This window comes from Mytilus californianus, unplaced genomic scaffold (assembly GCF_021869535.1).
Source record: "Mytilus californianus isolate M0D057914Y unplaced genomic scaffold, xbMytCali1.0.p SCAF_13, whole genome shotgun sequence".
Classification (NCBI taxonomy): domain Eukaryota; kingdom Metazoa; phylum Mollusca; class Bivalvia; order Mytilida; family Mytilidae; genus Mytilus; species Mytilus californianus.
The window spans coordinates 2,030,393-2,051,183 of NW_026262615.1; the positions used below are offsets into that span (position 1 = coordinate 2,030,393).

At 32.1% G+C, this 20,791-nt stretch overlaps 1 protein-coding gene across 1 annotated transcript in view; it reads left to right on the top strand.

Annotated features, from left to right (window-relative positions):
• The window catches only part of LOC127723838 (deleted in malignant brain tumors 1 protein-like), a 162,998-nt gene that overhangs the window by 69,158 nt on the left and 73,049 nt on the right, over window positions 1-20,791 (top strand). Inside the window, exons 8-9 of the mRNA XM_052230560.1 lie at window positions 6,150-6,284; window positions 12,837-12,964. Of these exons, the coding sequence (XP_052086520.1) occupies window positions 6,150-6,284; window positions 12,837-12,964 (263 nt within the window). The remainder of the gene's footprint in view (window positions 1-6,149; window positions 6,285-12,836; window positions 12,965-20,791) is intronic.

The following is a 20,791-nucleotide window of genomic DNA, read 5'->3' on the forward strand; positions in this document are numbered from 1 at the left end:
GATTGAGTTAAGCCATTTCAATTAATATGTTATAGCGTTTCTTTCTATGTTGTGATGGTACACTATCAGGCGGATAACCAGTTGAAATGAAACAAAAGAAATGGAACTCTTTGTTAGAAAAGGTTAAACAAAGCCGAATTGGTATATTCAAATTGTTTACATCTGTTTCTATGGGCTTTAAAAGTGTAATAAAAGTGCATAATTTAGGATTTTACGCAACTTATATACGTGTGTTTACATAAATTTTAGTATGGATCGTCGAGATATTTGTAAACTTTTAAATTAAAGACACATTTTCATAAAGCAGTCGATTGTGGTAGGTGCAAGTACAAGTGGATCTTTTTAGTGCATGAGCATAAATTCCGCCGAAAAAAATCCACAGAAAGATAATAGATTGATCTTTGTAAAGCACAAATTTGCATCATATACATTAAATGATACCCAATAGCTAGTAGATACATATGTCTTTTAAAATACAACTGGCATATAAGGATCGTAATGGTGCTATAGGGATAACATTTATCGGTTTTGGCGCCTATTAAAACGTTTAAACCCGCTGCATTTGTTTGCACCTGTCATAAGTCAGGAACCTGATGGTTGTCATTTGTTGATGTGGTTCATAAGTGTTTCTCGTTTCTCGTTTTTTATATAGATTAGACCGTTGGTTTTCCTGTTTGAATAGTTTTAAACTAGTCATTTTGGGGGCCCTTTATAGCTTGCTCCGTGTTGAAGGTCGTACTTTGACCTATAATGGTTTACTTTAACAAATTGTGACTTGGATGGAGAGTTGTCTCATTGGCACTCATACGACATCTTCTTATATCTATAGCTATGTTTACTATGGGGTATCTTACGTAGGTCCTGCCAATATAATAGCAGAAATTGCCATACTGATAACACTTAAGCATGTTATTAAAGTATTTTGCTCAACCCAAGAAATGCATGCCTTTCATGAAAAGTTTTACAAAGACAAGACTTCTAATACAGTTAAACTCGACTAAATGATTTATTATGAATCATCATCTTATACAGACACAATGTGTCATAGTGGCATGTTTTAAACATAACCTAAACATAACCTAAAATAAATTTTAATTAACAATTCAAGCTAATGATTTTCATATTCTTTTAAGTCACCCAATCGTTTATCCGAGAGCACATTTTGGAGAGAGTAGTCTACCAATCAAAATGGACGAACTAGACTGTGATGGCACAGAAAATGACATATCTGCATGCAGATTTAAAGGCTAGGATAAAAATGACTGTGGTCATTCGGAAGATGTTGGTATCCAATGCCGTAAGTGTATATAATAATTGATTGTATAAACATTGTAGAAAAAGGAATTAAATGACCATTTGTAACTAAAAGAATAAGTTTCAACAAAATGTATTTGAATTAATCATCACAATAAATATAAACACATATATAGAATTCAGATTCAAACTGAGCGGTGTTAACACATCTGCTCCTAAGAATTGTCGAGTGTTTTTATGATGAAACATGTAAAAGTATCACCTGGTATTCATTGTTTCTAATGAAAAATACATTCTTGATAAAAACAATTGTCTGTTCTGATACATGTACAAAATAATGTATGTGGAACATTTTCCGTAGGTTGGTAGTAAATAATTGTATTTCGCTTTGTGGTTTTCTGCAAAAAAACAACAAACTAAGCATATGATAGTCATCAGTTAGACAGAATGTAATGTTGCTGGATATATGTACAGGAGGCGGGTTTCATTTCTTAATCTTACGCAATGCTAAATTTAGGGAATTGTAGTCTACTGATGTCCAAATCTCATGAAACGATTTAGACGAGGCAAATCATGGTGTCGGATAAATTAGGCTTTCCCAGGAACTTCAAAAGGAGCGAATCACCCAATGCATGATGTACGATTTTGCCTTTGGTAATGGTCCTGCACATCGAACCATCACTCTGTTAAAAGGTCCATTCAATGGTTGTTTTTGGATATAGATGCGCTAATGGAATTTTCTGGTTCTCTTTACCTTCCATGTGCTACAGGTTCTATAGTACCAAACAGCACAATTTCGTCAAAGCGATAATTAAAATATTCTAATATGTTTCATTCACTTTTAAAAAGAAGCTGAAGATACCAAGGGGACGTTTAATCTCTAGTCGAAGAGAAACTGACAACCACATGGCTAAAAAACGAAAAACGACACAAAGAAAAAGAAATTCAATAAACAAACAAAAGATTGAGCAAGATGAAAATAATGAACTCCACTAAAAATGCAGGGAGTGCTGAATTACCTTAACGTACACAAATTTTTATTCTGTAATTAATTATAACAGATATTTGTTGTTATATTCCTTGAACGATTTCGGAAGCCAGCATGATTCGGTTAATCAAACGTGATTGAATATCTGTGTGAAAAATGAACGCAGAACTGGTACAGTTGTAATCACAAAACCTCGATTTTGATATTACTTATTGTTACCTGTTAACCAATTAGTACTCGATTGTCACTAGTGGAGTAATAATTACTTACACTTTATAAGCAGCTGCCTTCATATAACCAGGATTAATCCACCATTTTCTACGTCAGGAAATGCCTGTACCAAGTCAGGAAAATGACAGTTGTTTTCCATTCGTTTGATGTTTTTGAGCTTTAAATTTTGATATTTGTTAAGGAACTTTCCATTTTGAATTTTCCTTGGAGTTCGGTGTTTTTGTTATTTAACTTTTTTCATACACGTTTTTAAGCCGAGGTTACTTTTGCTTTAGAGGGTAGGCCTTGGTAACCCCAAAACTCTCCTCTCGATTCAAGTTTCCTATTGTTATACATATTGAAATGGTTGCATTTTACGTTTATGGTATATTTGATAAGACCGATGTTGGGGTTCCCTACAGAACGGTCGAAAAAAATCGTAGGTATATATAATTGTGTGTTTTACACATATTCTCATTAGGAATACCCATGACTGATAAAATGTGTAGTAGAAACATATTTTAAAGTCAATCTGAAATGTCATGGTAATGTGTGTATCCTAAGTGTAAACAAAAGGTTTAACACTATTGTATAAATCAAAAATTCTGCCCAGTTCAGATAACATTTTTTTTTCCAGAAAAAAATATCGCTTAATTCCTGCACAATATAAGTGAAACAATTATTATTTATTAAGCTTGAAAATCATAAACTTTTGTTGAATATGACCGTTTGAAATTTACAAAATATTCAAACAGTTAGGCTTACAGACATAGGGAAAATAGAAATTTTTTTTGACAAAATTCATTTTTTCCCCATAAATCCTTCTGCAATCTCTTTTTGCATTTTTTTTGTGTACTTAAGTGAAAATTGTATGGTCCCAACAATAACTGTCGTCAAGTTTATAAGGTAAATCAGTTATATTCAGTATGGGACGATTACCAATGGGACGAATTTAAATATCTATACAAATATCCCTCTCGTCGGAAGAGCAGACGCTAAATTGAATGTTTTGACAGTCTGTCACTATTTAAGAACCATTTTTGTGCTAATGTAGGTCATATGTAAGCATTAGATTGCACTAGGATGGGTGTCATATCTTTTCTTCTAGAATATTGCCATTTGTATTTGAAAACCAAAGACATACAGTTAAGCACAATTTACGAAAAACAAATATGACAGACATGAACCAACGACAACCACTGAACTACAAGCTCCTGACTTGGGATATGCACATAAAGTATGTGGCGGGGTCAAACATAATTTCATTATTCAATCCAATTCAAATTTTCCCAAACCTTTCAATATTTTATCAAAAGTCATTCCAAAAACTCTCAGTACATAGTTTTCAAAAGCATTTCATAAATCTTATTTTTAACTTATGATCTTTGGATTTTTGAATCTTGAAAAAATGTAATTCCTTAATTTAATGCTTAGTTGGGTCAAGTTGTCCCAATTTCTTAGATGCTCTTGCATCATTCTCGTAACCAAATTTCAACATAATAAATGCTTGATCACTGTCTCAACTACTTCTAGGTTAAAACACACAAATGACTTTCAATACTTTTGTTAGAGTTGTTACCATACCGCAAGTCTAACTCCATAATCTCACGATTTTTGTTGACTATTGACTGTCTTGTCGGTATTTTTCCTTTTTTTGTCTGTTTCCTCACGATACCTAGTTTATGATAGTCCCTTAATATATTTGTTCATCAAAATAACAGAAATATTAGTTCTTGAAAAGTCCGACATCAAATTGATAGTGACCAGGTATAACTAACGAAACCTCAGCTTATTATTTACTCTAAATGAAAACAGATTTAGCAATGAAAGAGTACTCAGGTTATGATGAAACATCCTATATCAACAATGACTAAAGGTATTAAATCTTAAAGGGTTGCAGATTAGTTTCATCACCTACATCTGTTGCCTGCTATGATTCAGCTTTTTAAATTATTGTCGAAGTTAATCATGAATTATCATTCTTCTACTACAAAGATAGTATACAATTGTCATGCTTTTTAAATAAGAGCATTTTGTTAAAGCAATGTACTAGATTTTTGGCACTATTTCAAACTGTTTACTTTCTTTTTTTCAAAATATTAACAATATTCCTAAATCGCTGTTCTGATATGTTTCATGTTGATATGTTTACATCGGTTTTAGTTTGTAGCACGGATTTGTTTTCTGTCAATCGATTTATGACTTTTGAACACCGGTATACTACTGTTGCCCTTATCTGTATACGTTTAAACAGACTTTTCATGTTTTTTAACATCAAATTGTATTTTGTCTGCTACTAGTGTCTGAGGTCGAGGTACGCTCTGATCTTATTCAATTTATTAGGTCTTTCCACTGTTTTGTTGAAAGACCTATTGTATTTGTTCTGATTATTTTTTTTCTTCTTCCGCCAAATTTCAAAACTTGTTTTGTGGTTTCGCAAGTTGTCGCTTAGATTTTTTGCATATGATATCGAACAGTTATTGCGCTTTTGAGACTGACCCTGTTTAGTCGAAGACTTTTTATTGTAAGAGTTATCTCCCCAAACTCTGATTTCTTTGTAGTGAGATCTTCAGGATAAGGATGACTATTTGAACCGAAGCTATCAATATGAGAGTTATTTCCCCTTATGCGTTTGATGTAAGTGATATGCATTTCTAACTGGTAAACCATAAGTGATAGAGACCTAGGGTCTTTTGATTTGAGGTCCTTATTCTAAAAAAAAAAACAACAAAATTAGATCAAGGTCAAAGGTCAAGGTCATATTCAAAATATTGATTTTGGCTTATTTTCACTTCTCTTCAAAAACCATATAAGATATCGACAACATATTTTTACTAAATTGTTAGTTGCGACATGTCATAACACATACATTTTGGTTGAAAGGGTACGCTGACATTAAATGGGAGTTTTCTCCCCTATTATATTTGATATTACGCGTATGATGATATAACTCATTAACCATATATAATAAAGACCTAGTGTCTTTTGATTTGAGGTCCTTTGTTTAAGACCTTGAAATTGAGGTCAGGGTCATAGGTAAATTTGACGTTCTAGATTTTGACCTTTGCTTTAAATTCATATTTATACATCATAAAGCCATAGGACTTTGTGCATTAGGTTACAAGCCATATGACTTTGAAAAAGCAAACATAAGTGACCTTGTGTTAACGGGAAGGGGCTATTTTTGTACCTATTTCAAGTAAAAATATATAGAACAATATATTATTGAAAGCAGTTTCAAATAAACTATCAAATAGTACCGGAAATGACATTTTTTAGACCGGAAGTATCAAATTACCTCCGTTTTTTCAAACAAAATTGTATAGAAACCATATATTTTTGGAATCAGCAAACAATAAGCTATCATTTGACACTGGTAATGACATTTTAAACCGAATTTTAATATTTTTATATCAAAATAAATCTTTAGAAGTGAAAAGACCTTCAATTGTTCTCTGAACAATTAGTTTTTAATTTTATTTGTATCTCTCTATCATAAAATATGGATTATCTTGTTTTCGTTTTGGTTCAATATTATTCAGCTCTTTTTCCCAATGGAGTTATCTGCTCTTTGTTTTTTCATATCCCTTTTTATATTCGTACTTCATTTGCTAGATATCCAAGAATTAATTTTTGCGTCACATATAGATAAATATAACAGTTTTGTATTCATTATTCGAACAGAAACAAGAATAAGATTAGCCGATGGCTCAACGCTTTCTAGAGGTAGAGTTGAAATAAAGTACCGTGGTGAATGGGGAACAATTTGTGACGACTCATTTGGAGATGAAGAAGCCACAGTTGTTTGTCGCATGCTTGGTTATCACAATACGTAAGTTAAAATAATCTAACCTTCTTATTCCGGATTTCTTATGAATGAATATAATATTTTTATTTTCCGAACATTTGTCTCGGGTTAATGTGTTAAAGAGAAATGTCAAAATCGGGAATAGGACACATCCGATAAAATTATTTATCGGCAGTTTGTACATCTTCCTTTGATCTTACTGCCTAATATTTTTATGATCATGGACAGGACTTGATGCTCGAAAATATTAGGCAATAACGTCATGTATCAGTGCAGCAACGTCGCGTGCCAAAGTCCATCCGCGTCAATTAATCAATGAAATGCACGCAACTTCATTCATACAACCGAATAACAATCCTAACGTTTTGTACGCGTAAAAGTAGTTTTACTAACTATTTCTTATTACTTCATTTACTCAACAAAAAACAATACAGTTATGACAAATTGCCAATAAACAGAATAATGGCATTTATGTTTTAAACTGACTTTATCAGCTCGAATATCAGCTCGCCCTAACAGGCTCGCTTGATATTCTTGCTGATAAAGTCAGTATCATAAACAAAACTGCAGTTTTTTTCTAATTTCGATGAAATTATATTGTTTAATGTCCGTATGATATAGTTTTGATAAAGTTTGCTACTTTAATGAAACCCATGTTTGCGTTTTTGAGCATTATCTTGAGAAAAAAAAACACAATTGATAGAGAGAAACTTTGATCAGAAGAACATTGTTACCAACATGCATAAATAATTCAAATGACCGAATTCATCACTGAAGTCCGCATAAGAGTTTTTCTAATGAAGAATTGGAACTCGTTTTGCGTTTTTTGCTAATTTGTCTCTTAAAAATCTTTCTTAAAACCACCCATCCAAAGGTTTAAAATTTGGCTATAACAATCAATGGGATGTCTTCTACAAACGATCATCAGTTTGGTCCGCTCTGAAGGAAAATCTGACAGTCAAATGCAAACATTAAACATGGAAATATTTTATTATAGAAAAGGTAAAACTTTAAAAAACAAAATGACCAGCTAGGAAAGATCTACAAAAATCAACATGACATATATCGTCAATCAAATATTTATAAGAGTTACTGTCCATAAATAGTTGTGTTAACCATTTTTGTTTTTAATATTATACTCTTGAATACTACAGTAGAAATAGTTAACGGCTACGATAATTTTTTGGTCCTTGCCTTTGATATTCAGATTGTTTTTGATATAAACAATAAGTAGGTGTGATATTTTTCCTCTATCGAAGACTTCTCAATGTATTTTGGAATGACTTAAGGGAAGGATATTGACCTCTGCAAACTGACCATGTCATAATAATCTGTTTTTAAACATTGTGGTTTATTTAGTGAATACTATTCTAGACTAAAATTAACGCTGGTGTTAGCGACAGTGGTACCTTCACAGTGCTAATAAATGATTATAACACTGAAAGCATTTTCTGCGTCCGAAGCGATTTTCTGGATTTACCGTCAACAGGAATGCTCAACCCCATATATTTGAAAATGAGGGAATTATAAATACATAGAAAATTTATGACCTATATGATCGACAAGTAGGTAAAACGATCGAAATCGTCTTTCAACTCCTATCAGAAGTTATTGCCCTGCAATGTGATTTTTTATTTTTTTCAGTAGAAGGAATCCGTTAAAAGCTCAAATGATTCGCAATACAAGATTTACAAATACATTACAATGACCAAAATCATTAGTCCAGTAACCACAATCTCATCATCTTTTCCTCAAACATGACAATTTCCATTCATTTTGCGTTTTTAAGATTACCTTGAAATTCATAATCGATATGTATAGTGTATTTGGATCAAACCGGTTTAAATATTATTTTGTGTTTAAAAGAAGGCTGCCAGTGTTTAAATTTACATTTGGTAATTTAATTGATTGAGCGATAGACTCCTTGGAGCCTCTTCATATTTTAGTCATTACATTACGTCTTCATAATGGGATAAAACAGGTGTTTTCTTCAAAGGAATTACCGGGTATATGGGTCTGCTCATTACAATGAAGGTGTTGGAAAAATATGGATGGATGACGTATCATGTGATGGCTCTGAAAAAGATATTGTTGAGTGCAAATTTGCAGGATGGGGTCAACATGACTGTGAACATCATGCAGACGTTTCCGTGGACTGTGGTAAGTTGGTTAATGACGTTACAGAATGCATTACTTGCAATGAGTGACACCATGGGTGGCATAAGTTGAGATGGGCCGACTTACGCTTCCGCAGTACCAGCATTTACTCCTAGTTTGTTTTAAAGAGGTTTCTGTTGCTGTTGCATTCATGTTCAGTGTTGTATGTTGTCCATTTCTTCAATATGTATGTGCTATTTTAATTCTCATAGTTAAATTCTCGTCATCCTTTGTTCTAAAAAATCATGTTATCATTTCAAACTTTCATTAGTTAGAGTTAATTTTAGTTACATTTGGTTAAATAAGAACAAATATGAGGGTATATGAATGTGCTGCTGTCTTAGGATAATATAAGAGAAATAACCAATCTACTGTTTTGTGATGCCTAACCACAGTATATGACTCCAATTTTTTTTTAAAAAGTAACGATGCAGGTGTCCCTAGTGGATCTTGGACAGCTGACTCTTCCAAAACAAACGAGTTCCCAAGTGCATGGATTGTCTGTTTTTTTTTCAAAAGGATTTTTAATGCCGCTTATAACGGAACTATAAACAAATGTCATACAAGTGGGAAGTTAAGCTAGCTATACAACCAGGTTTAAGCCACTATTTTCTCCGTAAAGTGCCCGTACCAAGTCAGATATCACATTTGGTTTCCATTAGTTCCGTTGGTTAATAAAGTTTGATGTGTCATTTTTATGGACTTCCCCTTTCTGAATTTGCCTTGGAATTAAGTAATTTTTGTCCATATAAATAATAATCAGTATGTTCTCTTCGAAGGCAATTGCTAAGCAATTTGGTATAACCTTCACAGAAGGGGTTCTCCTGAATTGTTACGGTATGCATATAATATTGGAAAATTAACATTATATATTGAACTGTATTATATGTATAAAAAATGTAAACAAAGTCTGATAATCATCGCTTGCATGTATCTGTTTCAAAGAAAATTAACAATTTACATATATAATTTTTAACTGTTATTCAAACTGTTCAAATGTCAGTATGTTTTTTCTTCTGGAATTAGATCTTGTATAACAAACAAATACCCCCATTACAATATTTTCGCAAGTAGAGGTACATTCATAGTGAACATTTTTTTTTCTTTTCCTTTTTCTGGTAAGCATACACGTAGTCCTTGTCTGTGACATACTGATAGTTTTCCAGTATCCTTTCGCTTTAATTTTTCGTATGACAGATGCCAGAGTGAATTTGATGTATGGCATCGAAGGACAGGGTACAGTATCTATTTATCACGAAAGCATATGGGGTTCAGTATGTGATGATGGTTTTACTACAGAAGACGCACAAGTTATTTGTGCTATGATAGGCCACCATACCCTGTAAGTATATTATATTCAGTACGTTCAACAATTATAATTTCGAATGCAAACAATGACACGTTTAAATAACTCAAGATATTTAATAATACTTTAAGTTGAAAGAATTTATCAGGCATCTCCATTCATACGTGCCATCAAATTTCAGTCTATATTCTGGATTTATGAGCAGGGAGACAAATGATTATCAAAAAACATATAAAAGTTTAATGGGCCGAAATTAATTAACCTTAGTAGCTTTGATGAATTTGTTTGAACATCAATTATTTTCATGAATTTGTTGGTAAAATAACAGACTTTTATTATCTATTGATAGCGTTTTCAAAACTTACATGTATGACAAAACTAACAAAATAATCATATAGATTTAACCGATAATATTATACTCATAGTATGAATTTTAATTCACTGTATCGATTGTACAATTATGCTAGAAAGAAAAAAAAATTGACTTATTAAAATATGTTTATTGTACAAAAAAGGGGAGCCCAATTAGTATAAACGTTAATACTTAAAAATATAACAGTTATAATAATAATTAAAACAATATGATAAAATTGAGACTGAAAATGGGTAATGTGTCTAGAGACAACAACCCGACCAAAGAGTAGTAAAACAGCACAAGGCCACCAAAGGGTCTTCAACACTGCGGGAAAATCCCGCTCCCGGAGGCGGGTACAGCTGGCCCCTAAACAAAAATGTGTACTAGTTCAGTGCAAATGGACATCACACTTAACTCCGAAACATATAAATGAATTAAAATTAAAAACAAAAATATACAAGACTAACAAAGGCCAGAGGCTCCCGACTTAGGACAGGCGCAAAAATGCGGCGGGGTTAAACATGTTTTGTGAGATCTCAACCCTCCCCTATACCTCTGGCCAATGTAAAATAAACAAACACACAGCAATACATACAGTAAAAATCAGTTTAAAAGAAGTCTGAGTCCGATGTCAGAATAGGTAACAGAAGAAACTATGAAAATGACTATGGTACATAAATTAACAAAGGACTACTAGCAGTTACTGACATGCCAGCTCCAGACCTCAATAAAACTGACTGAAAGATTATGTCTTCATCATATGAAAATCAAAAACAATCCCTCCCGTTAGGGGTTTAGTATCATACCATCATTAAAATATATGAGAAGAACATAACCCGTATCATGCCAACAACTGGTTTTAGAATAAATGTGTTTATTTCCGATGCAAAGACCCTATAAGTGAATCAATTTAATTCCAAAATATGCCATCTTTAATAACCTGAAAACTTTATCGTAACTATATCCCTTCTGAATAAGTCTGTTTAAAGGTTTGGTTAGCTTTTGAGGTGAATGACGACATTTTTGTGCTTTGTATAGAATATTACCATGAAAGATTGGATGTGAAATTCCTGAACGTATAAGATATCTGCATGTTGATTTACATTTATGAATGATGTTCTTGTACCGATGGTAAAATTTAGTAAATGTTTTGACTAGTTTGTGATATCGAAAACCCTGGTGTAATAATTTTTCAATAATAGAGAGATTTCTTTCGTTAAAATCAAATACGTTGTTACACACACGAGCGAATCGAACAAGTTGAGATATATAAACACCATAAAAATTAATAATCTACAATAGGAAATGAAAAATCATCTCTTTTATGGTAAATTTTGGTAAGACTGCTTTAACTCCTCAAAAGGTCCAAAGTGTTGAACGAGTGTGGGTACCATATGTGATAGAAGTGTGTGGGTCATGTCCTCCGTGTACGTACCATTGCAAGTACCCTTTAGGGCTAACTTTCGAATAGATTATTCTGTATATTTCAATTTTACATTTTTTTTAGTTTAGTAGACAAGAAAGTCAATCTGCAACATGCTAAATTAACAACTATGTTCTTTTTGTACCGATATATGATTGCACTGTATTAGGGATTTTTCACAAACAGATGATAAATAAATCATAAATGATTTTTTTTGAAGCGTCAAAATCAGATATTTTTTAAACCCGGACAATATTTTCAAACAGAATCTACATATTTTGATTAAAATGAAGCAGAAGAAAACAATATTTTCAATCAGAATCTACCTAATTTGAATAAAATTGTTACGGCCAGAAATCACTCTAAATTGTAGCCAACCAAAGACACAAATCAATAATAAAATTTAACAAGATTTATTATATACAAGTTTACAAGAAGTATTACACAAATAGAAATGTTAACTTAACTGTCAAAATACATGTCCGATCTTTTGTCTTTTCTTTATCCGGAATTCTTCTCTTCACTGTTGCGGGAATCCAAACATAATATGATGTCCAATTAGTCACAAGTCAAAATCTATTATACTGTAGTTAACGTGAATAAAAGTGTCAATCCAACTGAAAGAACTTATGAGAATATTAATGTCTATGTCTATGTCTGAAAGTTTAACTTTAGTGTCTGTATATAGATAGTTGTCACGGAAATCTCTAGAACACTGAAGAAGGGAAACTCCTAGAAAACTATAGAAAGGAAAATTCTAGAACAATCTTAGAAGTTTAAATATCGCATCTTTCTGAAATCGTTATGTAAGTCAAAATGGAAAGTTCTAATCATTCCATCAGTCTCTTTTATTTTTCCAGTGATTTCTTTACTGCACAGTTACAATATTATTTTGTAAACATCTGCAAATAAAACATATTATAAGGCCACACAAATTAGGCCAACTTAAATAAATATGATAGTTACAATATCATAACAAAATGAAGCAGAAGAATACAAATTCATCATAATCGTGAATACTATCATTTTAGTTTCGCTATACAAAATATCGTAAGTTACTTGTAAACGAGAAGCTAGTGACCGTTTGATTGCCCAAATGAAGAAGGACAAAACCAAATATAAGTCTACTTTATTATATTAAATGTAAAATGTGCAGCCATTGGTACCAGATAAAATAATAATGTCTGGCTAACCATTTTAAAATGATATATTTAAACATTTCATAATAAACTCATAAAAGATACCAATATTAAAATGTTGAACGCCATTTCGTTTCATAACCTCGCATTTCATATTTAGGAACCCTGCAGTATTCACAGGGGCTCATTTTGGGAGTCTTAGCGGGCCTATCTGGATGGATGATGTTCAATGTAGTGGAAAGGAAAGTGACATTGGATCGTGTTCAAATAGAGGATTTGGCAGACACAACTGTGGTCATACGGAGGATGTTGGTGTTGACTGTGGTAAAAATGCATGGACATACATTTTTTTTTAAAGTTTGATGTTACACTTTTAAGAAGGCATAACAAATAGGTAAAAACCACAAATTAGAATAATGCTTCTGATTAATTACGACTACTCTACGATATAATTCCCCCTTTGGATATATAGTCAAACTGACGCACATACAGCTCTTACTTGAATAGTTTTCTTGTTTGCCCTGAATTCCTCAGGTTTGAACTGGATTCATAATATTTAATGGAACATAGAATGAAAGAATTATGTTTTCTTCTTAGATATAAGAAGATGTGGTATGAGTGTCAATGAGACAACTCTCTATCCAATTCACAATTTATAAAAGTAAACCAATATAGGTCAAAATACGGTTTTTAACACGGAGCTTTGGCTCACACCGCACAACAAACTATAAAGGGCCCAAAAAATTACTAGTGTAAAACCATTCAAACGGGAAAAACCAACGGTCTAATCTATATAAAAAACGAGAAACGAGAAACACTTGTGAACCACATCAACACACGACAACTACTGAACATCAGATTCCTGACTTAGGACAGGTGCTAACAATTGCAGCGGGTATAAACGTTTTAATGGTATCAAACCTTCACCCTTATTTGAAACAATATTGTAAGATCACAACATAGAAAGACACACTATAAAATATCAATTGAAATGGCTTAACTTGTCGATATTTGTGATTATAATGATAACCCATTATTGATGTTTACATGTGAATTCTCAAACAATAAAATATCATTTTAGACCAAAATGTTATTCAAAGTGAACTATGTACAACCTATTGAATATTTCATCTTAAAAAATTCTTTTGAAAGAATCAAATTAAGATCTCATTATGTAGCTGAATTAATGTCACTCAAAGCATATATTCTGACAATTTAATAAATGTGAAGCAATACGGAAGATAAGATATACACGTGACCATAACAAATTAAACCACAATCTAACCAGTTTCAAAGTGAAGTTATTAGAATGATTAAATAGGGGTTATAATAACACCGAAAAAGGTGTAAATATAACAGACGTAGAGATCCTATCTTAACTGCGATGTTTCACAGTCTCATGTCAACGTATTTTTTGTCTATACTGACGTCTTTTGTAACTGAAGTATAATAAAAAATCAAACTTCTGCTGTTTTTAAACATATAAAAAATTATAAGTGGCTCTATGCTATGACAAGGGGCGGTATCAAATTTTTAAAGATATAGATAAGTTGGTAAAATTGATGATCTTTTAATGTTTATAATTCATTAAATTGTCTTTCAGTTTGTAAATACGAGGGAGCAGCCTATAGTGATAAGTGCTGTTATGATACGCATATACTTATACAATGGACTGATATTGTCTTATTTTAAAATAATATTGTTACTAGTTAGCTTCATAATTGAAGGGATACATAGAAAATCTCATATTTATTAAAGTTCACGGAATGTAGCAGCTTATTTTATGAATGTGTATTATAATAGGAACTGCCTTCAGACTTAAAAACGGAAACCATGCCTTTGAAGGTAGAGTAGAAGTATTTTACAAGGGCAATTGGGGGACTATCTGTGATAACGAATTTGATGTAGAGGAGGCAAGAGTTGTTTGCAGAATTTTAGGATACGAACGCCGGTAAGAAAATATTCACAGATTAGGCGAAACACAAACATGTATAGTTGTTTCATTGGCAATCATACCAAATTATTATATATCTTAAATATTCCACACAAAAGACGTATAGGAAGAACAATTAAGTTTGCATGTATTTAATCGAGGAATTATATCAACGGTACCAATTATACTGCACGAGATAGTTAATATCTCTTCAGTGATGCACGAGGATTAACAATAGTTGGATTTGAAATACAAATAATTGCAGTGAGAGCTTACGAGATATTCAAGAATATATACTTGACATTTTGTATGGTATCATGAAGTGGCAGATTCACAAAGAATAAAGGGAATGTTAGTATATTCTAACGTATGAATATAACGAATTATATTATTTTGTAATCGTGTTTGTACTAACACTTTGTGGAATTTTATGCGACTGTCATACAAGGGAGAGGTTTAGCTAGCTATAAAACCAGGTTTAATCCACCATTTTCTACATAAGAAAATGCCTGTACCAAGTCAGGAATATGACAGTTGTTATCCATTCGTTTGATTTGTTTGAGCTTTTGGTTTTACCTTTTGATTATAGGGACTTTCCGTTTTGATTTTCCTCGGAGTTCGGTATTTTTATTATCTTACTTTTTACAAAATTACCCTATTTCATAGGACAAAAACTAAGTTTCCGTTGATAACAACAAATTCACTCATTGCTTTAGAAATGCAGACAGTACATAAAATGCAATATAGTAATTAACGCAGATCGTTGAAGTTCGACCTTCAAAGGAGAAACTTAGGCAGATTTTCAACCGGCTGACTATAACAATCATAGGCCACAACACTGATTGGTTTAGGGAGGAACAAGTCACTCGCGAAAGATTTTGGATAAGATAATTAAAAACGTCACCAAATGAGATCAATGAAGAGGTAAAGTTCAAATCGCGCAGTGCTTACCTCCGCAGTTGGGTGTATTTTTTTTGGGATGCATAGATGCGCTGTTCTGTTGTAAATATTAAAATAATATAATAAGAATTTCACAAACGTGGATCGGTTTTTGATTTGTATTACGTTCAAAATTGTTTTGTAAAAATAAGAATATTTTGATGAGTTCGTTTTACACCATACTGATGAAGGGTATCTGTTATCCAAAATATCTATTGATACTTATATTTAATGCTTCCTTTTTTTAATATTGGTGTTGTTTTGCTCACTTTTTTGGCGTATATATTTTTTTTTATTGTGTGCAGTATCTTTTTTCATAACGATTCAGCATCCTCGTAAGTAATTCGTGTATAATGTATCTCCTATGTGCTTACGAATGTATCTTTAACACGCCAAAGAGTGCTATAAAACTTTTGTTTTGATATAATATAAATTCATGGAATATTTTGCTAGGCAAACTAGGTTCATCAGGCGTTTGTTTATTCTGGTAAGAAATTGGAAGCTGATAATAAAATTTATGTTTCAACTTTAATAACGTCCAAGCAGTTGAAAAATGCACTGCATAGGATTGTATAAATTTCAAGATTTATGATAAAAATGATTTAATCTCTCTCATTGATTCCATAATGTTCAAGAGTACATAGCAGCTGCATCTAACATCTATTTTTCCGTTACCTTGTGTGTTCCAAAAACTATTTTTCTTTTAAAAAAATTTCTCATTGTGTTTGAAAAATCACTGCTGCTTTGATACATTTCTGACAAAAGTGTTCTTGATGTCGGCAACATTTACAATTACTTCTTCCGCTTGGTCTAAAACCCCTATTCCCTAGGTCGTTTTTATCTTAAAAAAGAAACTAGATGTTGCATTCTTAGACATTGATATTATTTTTATGTCAGCATAGTCAGTAATTGCATCAATTTATTTTCTATCTGTATGACGACTCCAAGATACATTGAATGACAATTGTTGCTTTTTTTAGAGTTTATACATGTATAGCCTTTTTAGACAACTGGTCTAAATCCTGCTTAAAGAAAGATAAAATATATGCTGTCGCAAACTTGCAGATTTCATATGGTATCGCAAAATTTGAGACGTACTACATATATACGTCATATTAAGTTACAAAATCGGTTATACAGAGCGAACACTTCAATTTATATTTTTTTTCGCCTGAAATTACGCCCAACAAAGTTAGATCTGCATATTGGGTTAGCAGAATTTGTTCTTTCCATAGCAGCACTAACAGCACTCGAGCAACTGCTTTTGCAACATTGTGGCAACACCGACTGCTCTCTGTCCAGCGACCTAGACCATTCACCAAATAGGCCATATTAAATAGATCTACATGTGAATTAATTTCTCAACTGTACTATAAATCAACAACTAATACAAAAGCCGACTGTTCCAAATATTGAAGAAATGCCATGAAATTTTATTCAGAAGTTGAATTTCGTCATTTTTTTTAAAGCTTTTTATAATCTGAACAAGTTTCGAAATGCTTATAAAAGAGATGCGAAAAGTACCAAAGGGATATTCAAACTCATAAGTAAAAAAAAAAATTAAAAAAATGATAATGCCATGGCAATCGAAATAAAACGACTATATACAAACTGTAGGTCACATTGACGGGATTGTGACAATTACATTATGACTTATTTAATACAACATAACGGTCAATTTGATAAAAGATACGCAAAAATGTAAAACTTAATCAATAGGATTGCGTAAGCATTTTTAACTGTTGTTATTGAAAACATCAAAACGGTTCCACAATAACAGTTTCAGTTCAATTCAGAGAGGTCAATTTTAAAGAAATATGCAAAAATAATGTGAAAACTGAATTAAAACTAAACTATTTAGATACCAGAAATGTCGTCTAATCCGTAAATTTACTTAGAGTTTTTATTTTCGATTTCGACAGTTGGACTTAGTGTGCATTTGCATAATAGGTGATTCATGCATAGCAACAGACGGCTGGCTAACTGGTCGACGCTCACGGTCTTGTTCTTTTAAGAGTTCATCTAATTCATTCATTTTCTATTTTTTTTTATGTTTTTTTTTACCTTGTGTTACGATTTAATTAATCAGGCGTCAGAGAAAAGGGCGAAACCCAGAATTTTACAAAATGTGTCTTTCGACCTGAAAATGGAAAATGTCAGTTTTGTTTTTGGTTGGATTTGATTATCATTTATTTTTCCTTGAATACAAACTGATTTCTTAACCAAGAATCGTTTGGTCAGGTAGATTTCTGTTATATTCATATTAAAAATAAAGGCCAAAATAATTGAAAATCCAAATTTGTTAAAACATGAAGAGCTTATAAACCACAAAGGACATTAACACAAAGTATAGCCAAAGCTGGACGAGGAATCAGGGCTCTGCATGAGGGATATGTATTCCTTAATTTTTTGTAATAATTCTTTATAACTTTGTTTCAAATATTTATAAAACAATATCCGTTCTTTCCTGCCAGTACCGAAGAACTGGCTACTAGGCTGGTAATGCCCTCGGGGACTACGAATTCACAATCAGTGATATAACCAGTGGTAGGTATAACATTAACGGTACCAAAATGATGACTCCTTGGGTATTTAAGATATCAAAATTATCGTTTCTAAATACGTGCAGACAAGATATAGGCTAATAATTTCTTCCTTGACTACATTTTTATTCTTTACGGCAAGTTATTTTTATGGCGCCACCTTATAAGAATTTCTTTGTATACTTACTGTGCAAGAGTGATTAATTCAATTGGAAAAAAATTCAGAAAGGTAAAATTTAGAATGCGAACCAAATAAATACTATCTTAACAATAACAGCAAACACCTTGCTGATCATCCAAAGTTTGCTAAATATGCTAATATTATAGATTTGCATGTGTTCATTTTCGTAGATTTTAAAACCATGAAGTACTAAAAAGATACTCCATTCACTCGTAAAATGTGTGTCTAATTTCCTTATCTTAATCAAATATTTTCGCATGAATTAATAGTCTGGTTTTTACGGTTCCCGTTGTTTTTAGATGTTCACCCGAATCGCCCTATTTGTACGGAGATGAAATAGATATCTATGTTCATATTTGTAGTCATACTAGAATAAAACAAAAGTGAAATACGAAATTTAATAACAGACATCATGGAGATTCCACGTATAGTTTTCCACGAGAAGAACCACAGGAACAGCAACAAGAAGACTGTCACCGTCCTCAAAAATGAATCAATTCAACATGCAATGATTTTAGAAATTGTTCAAAATATAAATCCTCCGAGTGAAACTCAAAACGCTTAGTCATTAACTGTGTATTGACGTCAGCAATACGCGTGAAGGTCACCGGGGTAATGGCTAGCAACGCTGAGGTATATGGATTAGCAACGCCCTCGGCTATGGTTTTGTTAACAACGTGTCTTTAACGAATTGAAATACCATAAATTTAGTAAGCCGTGGATAAATTGGTTTCTCCAAAAGAACCCATTAAGATAATAATACTAGTCCATATTGACAAATTTCAAACAATTGAACTATAATGACAAAATGAAGAAAAACTAAACATTGATAAATATACAACAAGAGATGATTTCGACTTTACCCTCACAAGCTTTCCTTCTCTGATGGAGGCTTTCCCCTACTCGCATTATATTTGATAATAATTTTATTAGTATTGACTTTTTTGTGTCACAAGGAGGATAATTGGGAGAATGTGATACACATGTACCTCTTATTTCCTTTTTTTTTAATTGTAGATGAACTATATAAATCTGAGTGACTACTTACTTCTTTAAAAAGCTGACAACCGTCTTGTATGTGTCTTTGTAAAAGATTTGATATTTAACTTGTACTTGTACTTCCGGACCAACTGATGTTCGTGTTGCTCAGTCTTTAGTTTTTTCTATGTAGTTTTATATAATGTTAGTAGTTAGTATTTTTATTATGTTTCGTGTTTTGCCCTGGAGTTGGTAGTTTGTTATTCACTAATGAATATCCCTTTGATATCTCTTTCCTCTCTAGTGTACACTAGTAACCCGAATTTAACTTGAACGGACAAAAACGCATTAACGCTATTTAAATAAGATTAATCATCATTTGATAAAGATTGACAAAAATTAAAGATTAGTTTTAATTCATTTCAAACCATATCAATTTTTTTTAATGCCAGTCAAAAAGATTCCTTTGCGGTCAATCAAGTTAATTTCAGATGGTGGTAAGATGCGTCAAACCAATAGGCCACGCCCCCGTTAAACTATTTCAAGCTGGCATTAATTCGTTTTAAACATTGTTGAGACCCGAGCTTTGTATAGGTAAATCACTCAAGCAAAACATCCTCGATGTATCTATCGTTTATTTGTTTCAAACTTTATCGACTTTAGTTAAATGCGTGTATTCTTAGTAAAGTCACATGCTTCACAATTTAAACAAATGAATGAACAAAACACGTGACATACAAGGAATTTAAATAAAAACATTAAAATATTGATGCACGGTTTAAAAAATGCAAAACTTGTGAATCTGTTGCAAATAAAATAGTTAGATGTATAACATAATTTTAATTTGCTTAAATGCAGTAGATCTCACATATTCGTTTCAAAAATTGCTAAGTGCTATGGAAACTCGTGGCATGTAAGTAACGTGTGGTCCCTTGCAATTACTTACGAAACTTTATGTATTCCTGTATATTTACCGTTTCTCTTTTTTCTGTTTTACTATATTGTACTCGTAAATTCGGAAATAAAAGTAACTTCACAGAAATTATTCATTGTGTACATAATTTAAATCGATGTATCTTATATTTTCGGTAAACAACAAATATTCACTAGCTGTATATTGATATATGGAATAGCTTGTAATGAAAAACAATGTTTTGTTAAATAATAGAATTGATGAAGATAATGTTGACATTTATTGAATTTGATAAACAGTTTGATCTTGCTCAAAATTGTAAATGAAGTAACAGCTCAATGAACTTTTAAAACTGTGTTAAATTGTAATATCGGTCACTGGAGCAAAACGGGCGTTAATTGTGGAAGAGCAGCAAATATCAAACGAAAATATTGAAGCGTGGTTACGATTCTGTAAAGGGATTATCGTGCTATCATGCACCGTGACGTACAAAAATTCTTGCAATCAATTAACATGTATTCTGTTTATATGAGATAAATTTTAGTCTGCGATAACGATGGGTAGATTTAAGTTAAACTACCTTGACTGGCTCTTAGTCGGCATTCTCTTAATTACGTCTTTTAATGAATTTCAAAAAACTTATATTTACGTTTGGGGCATTTAA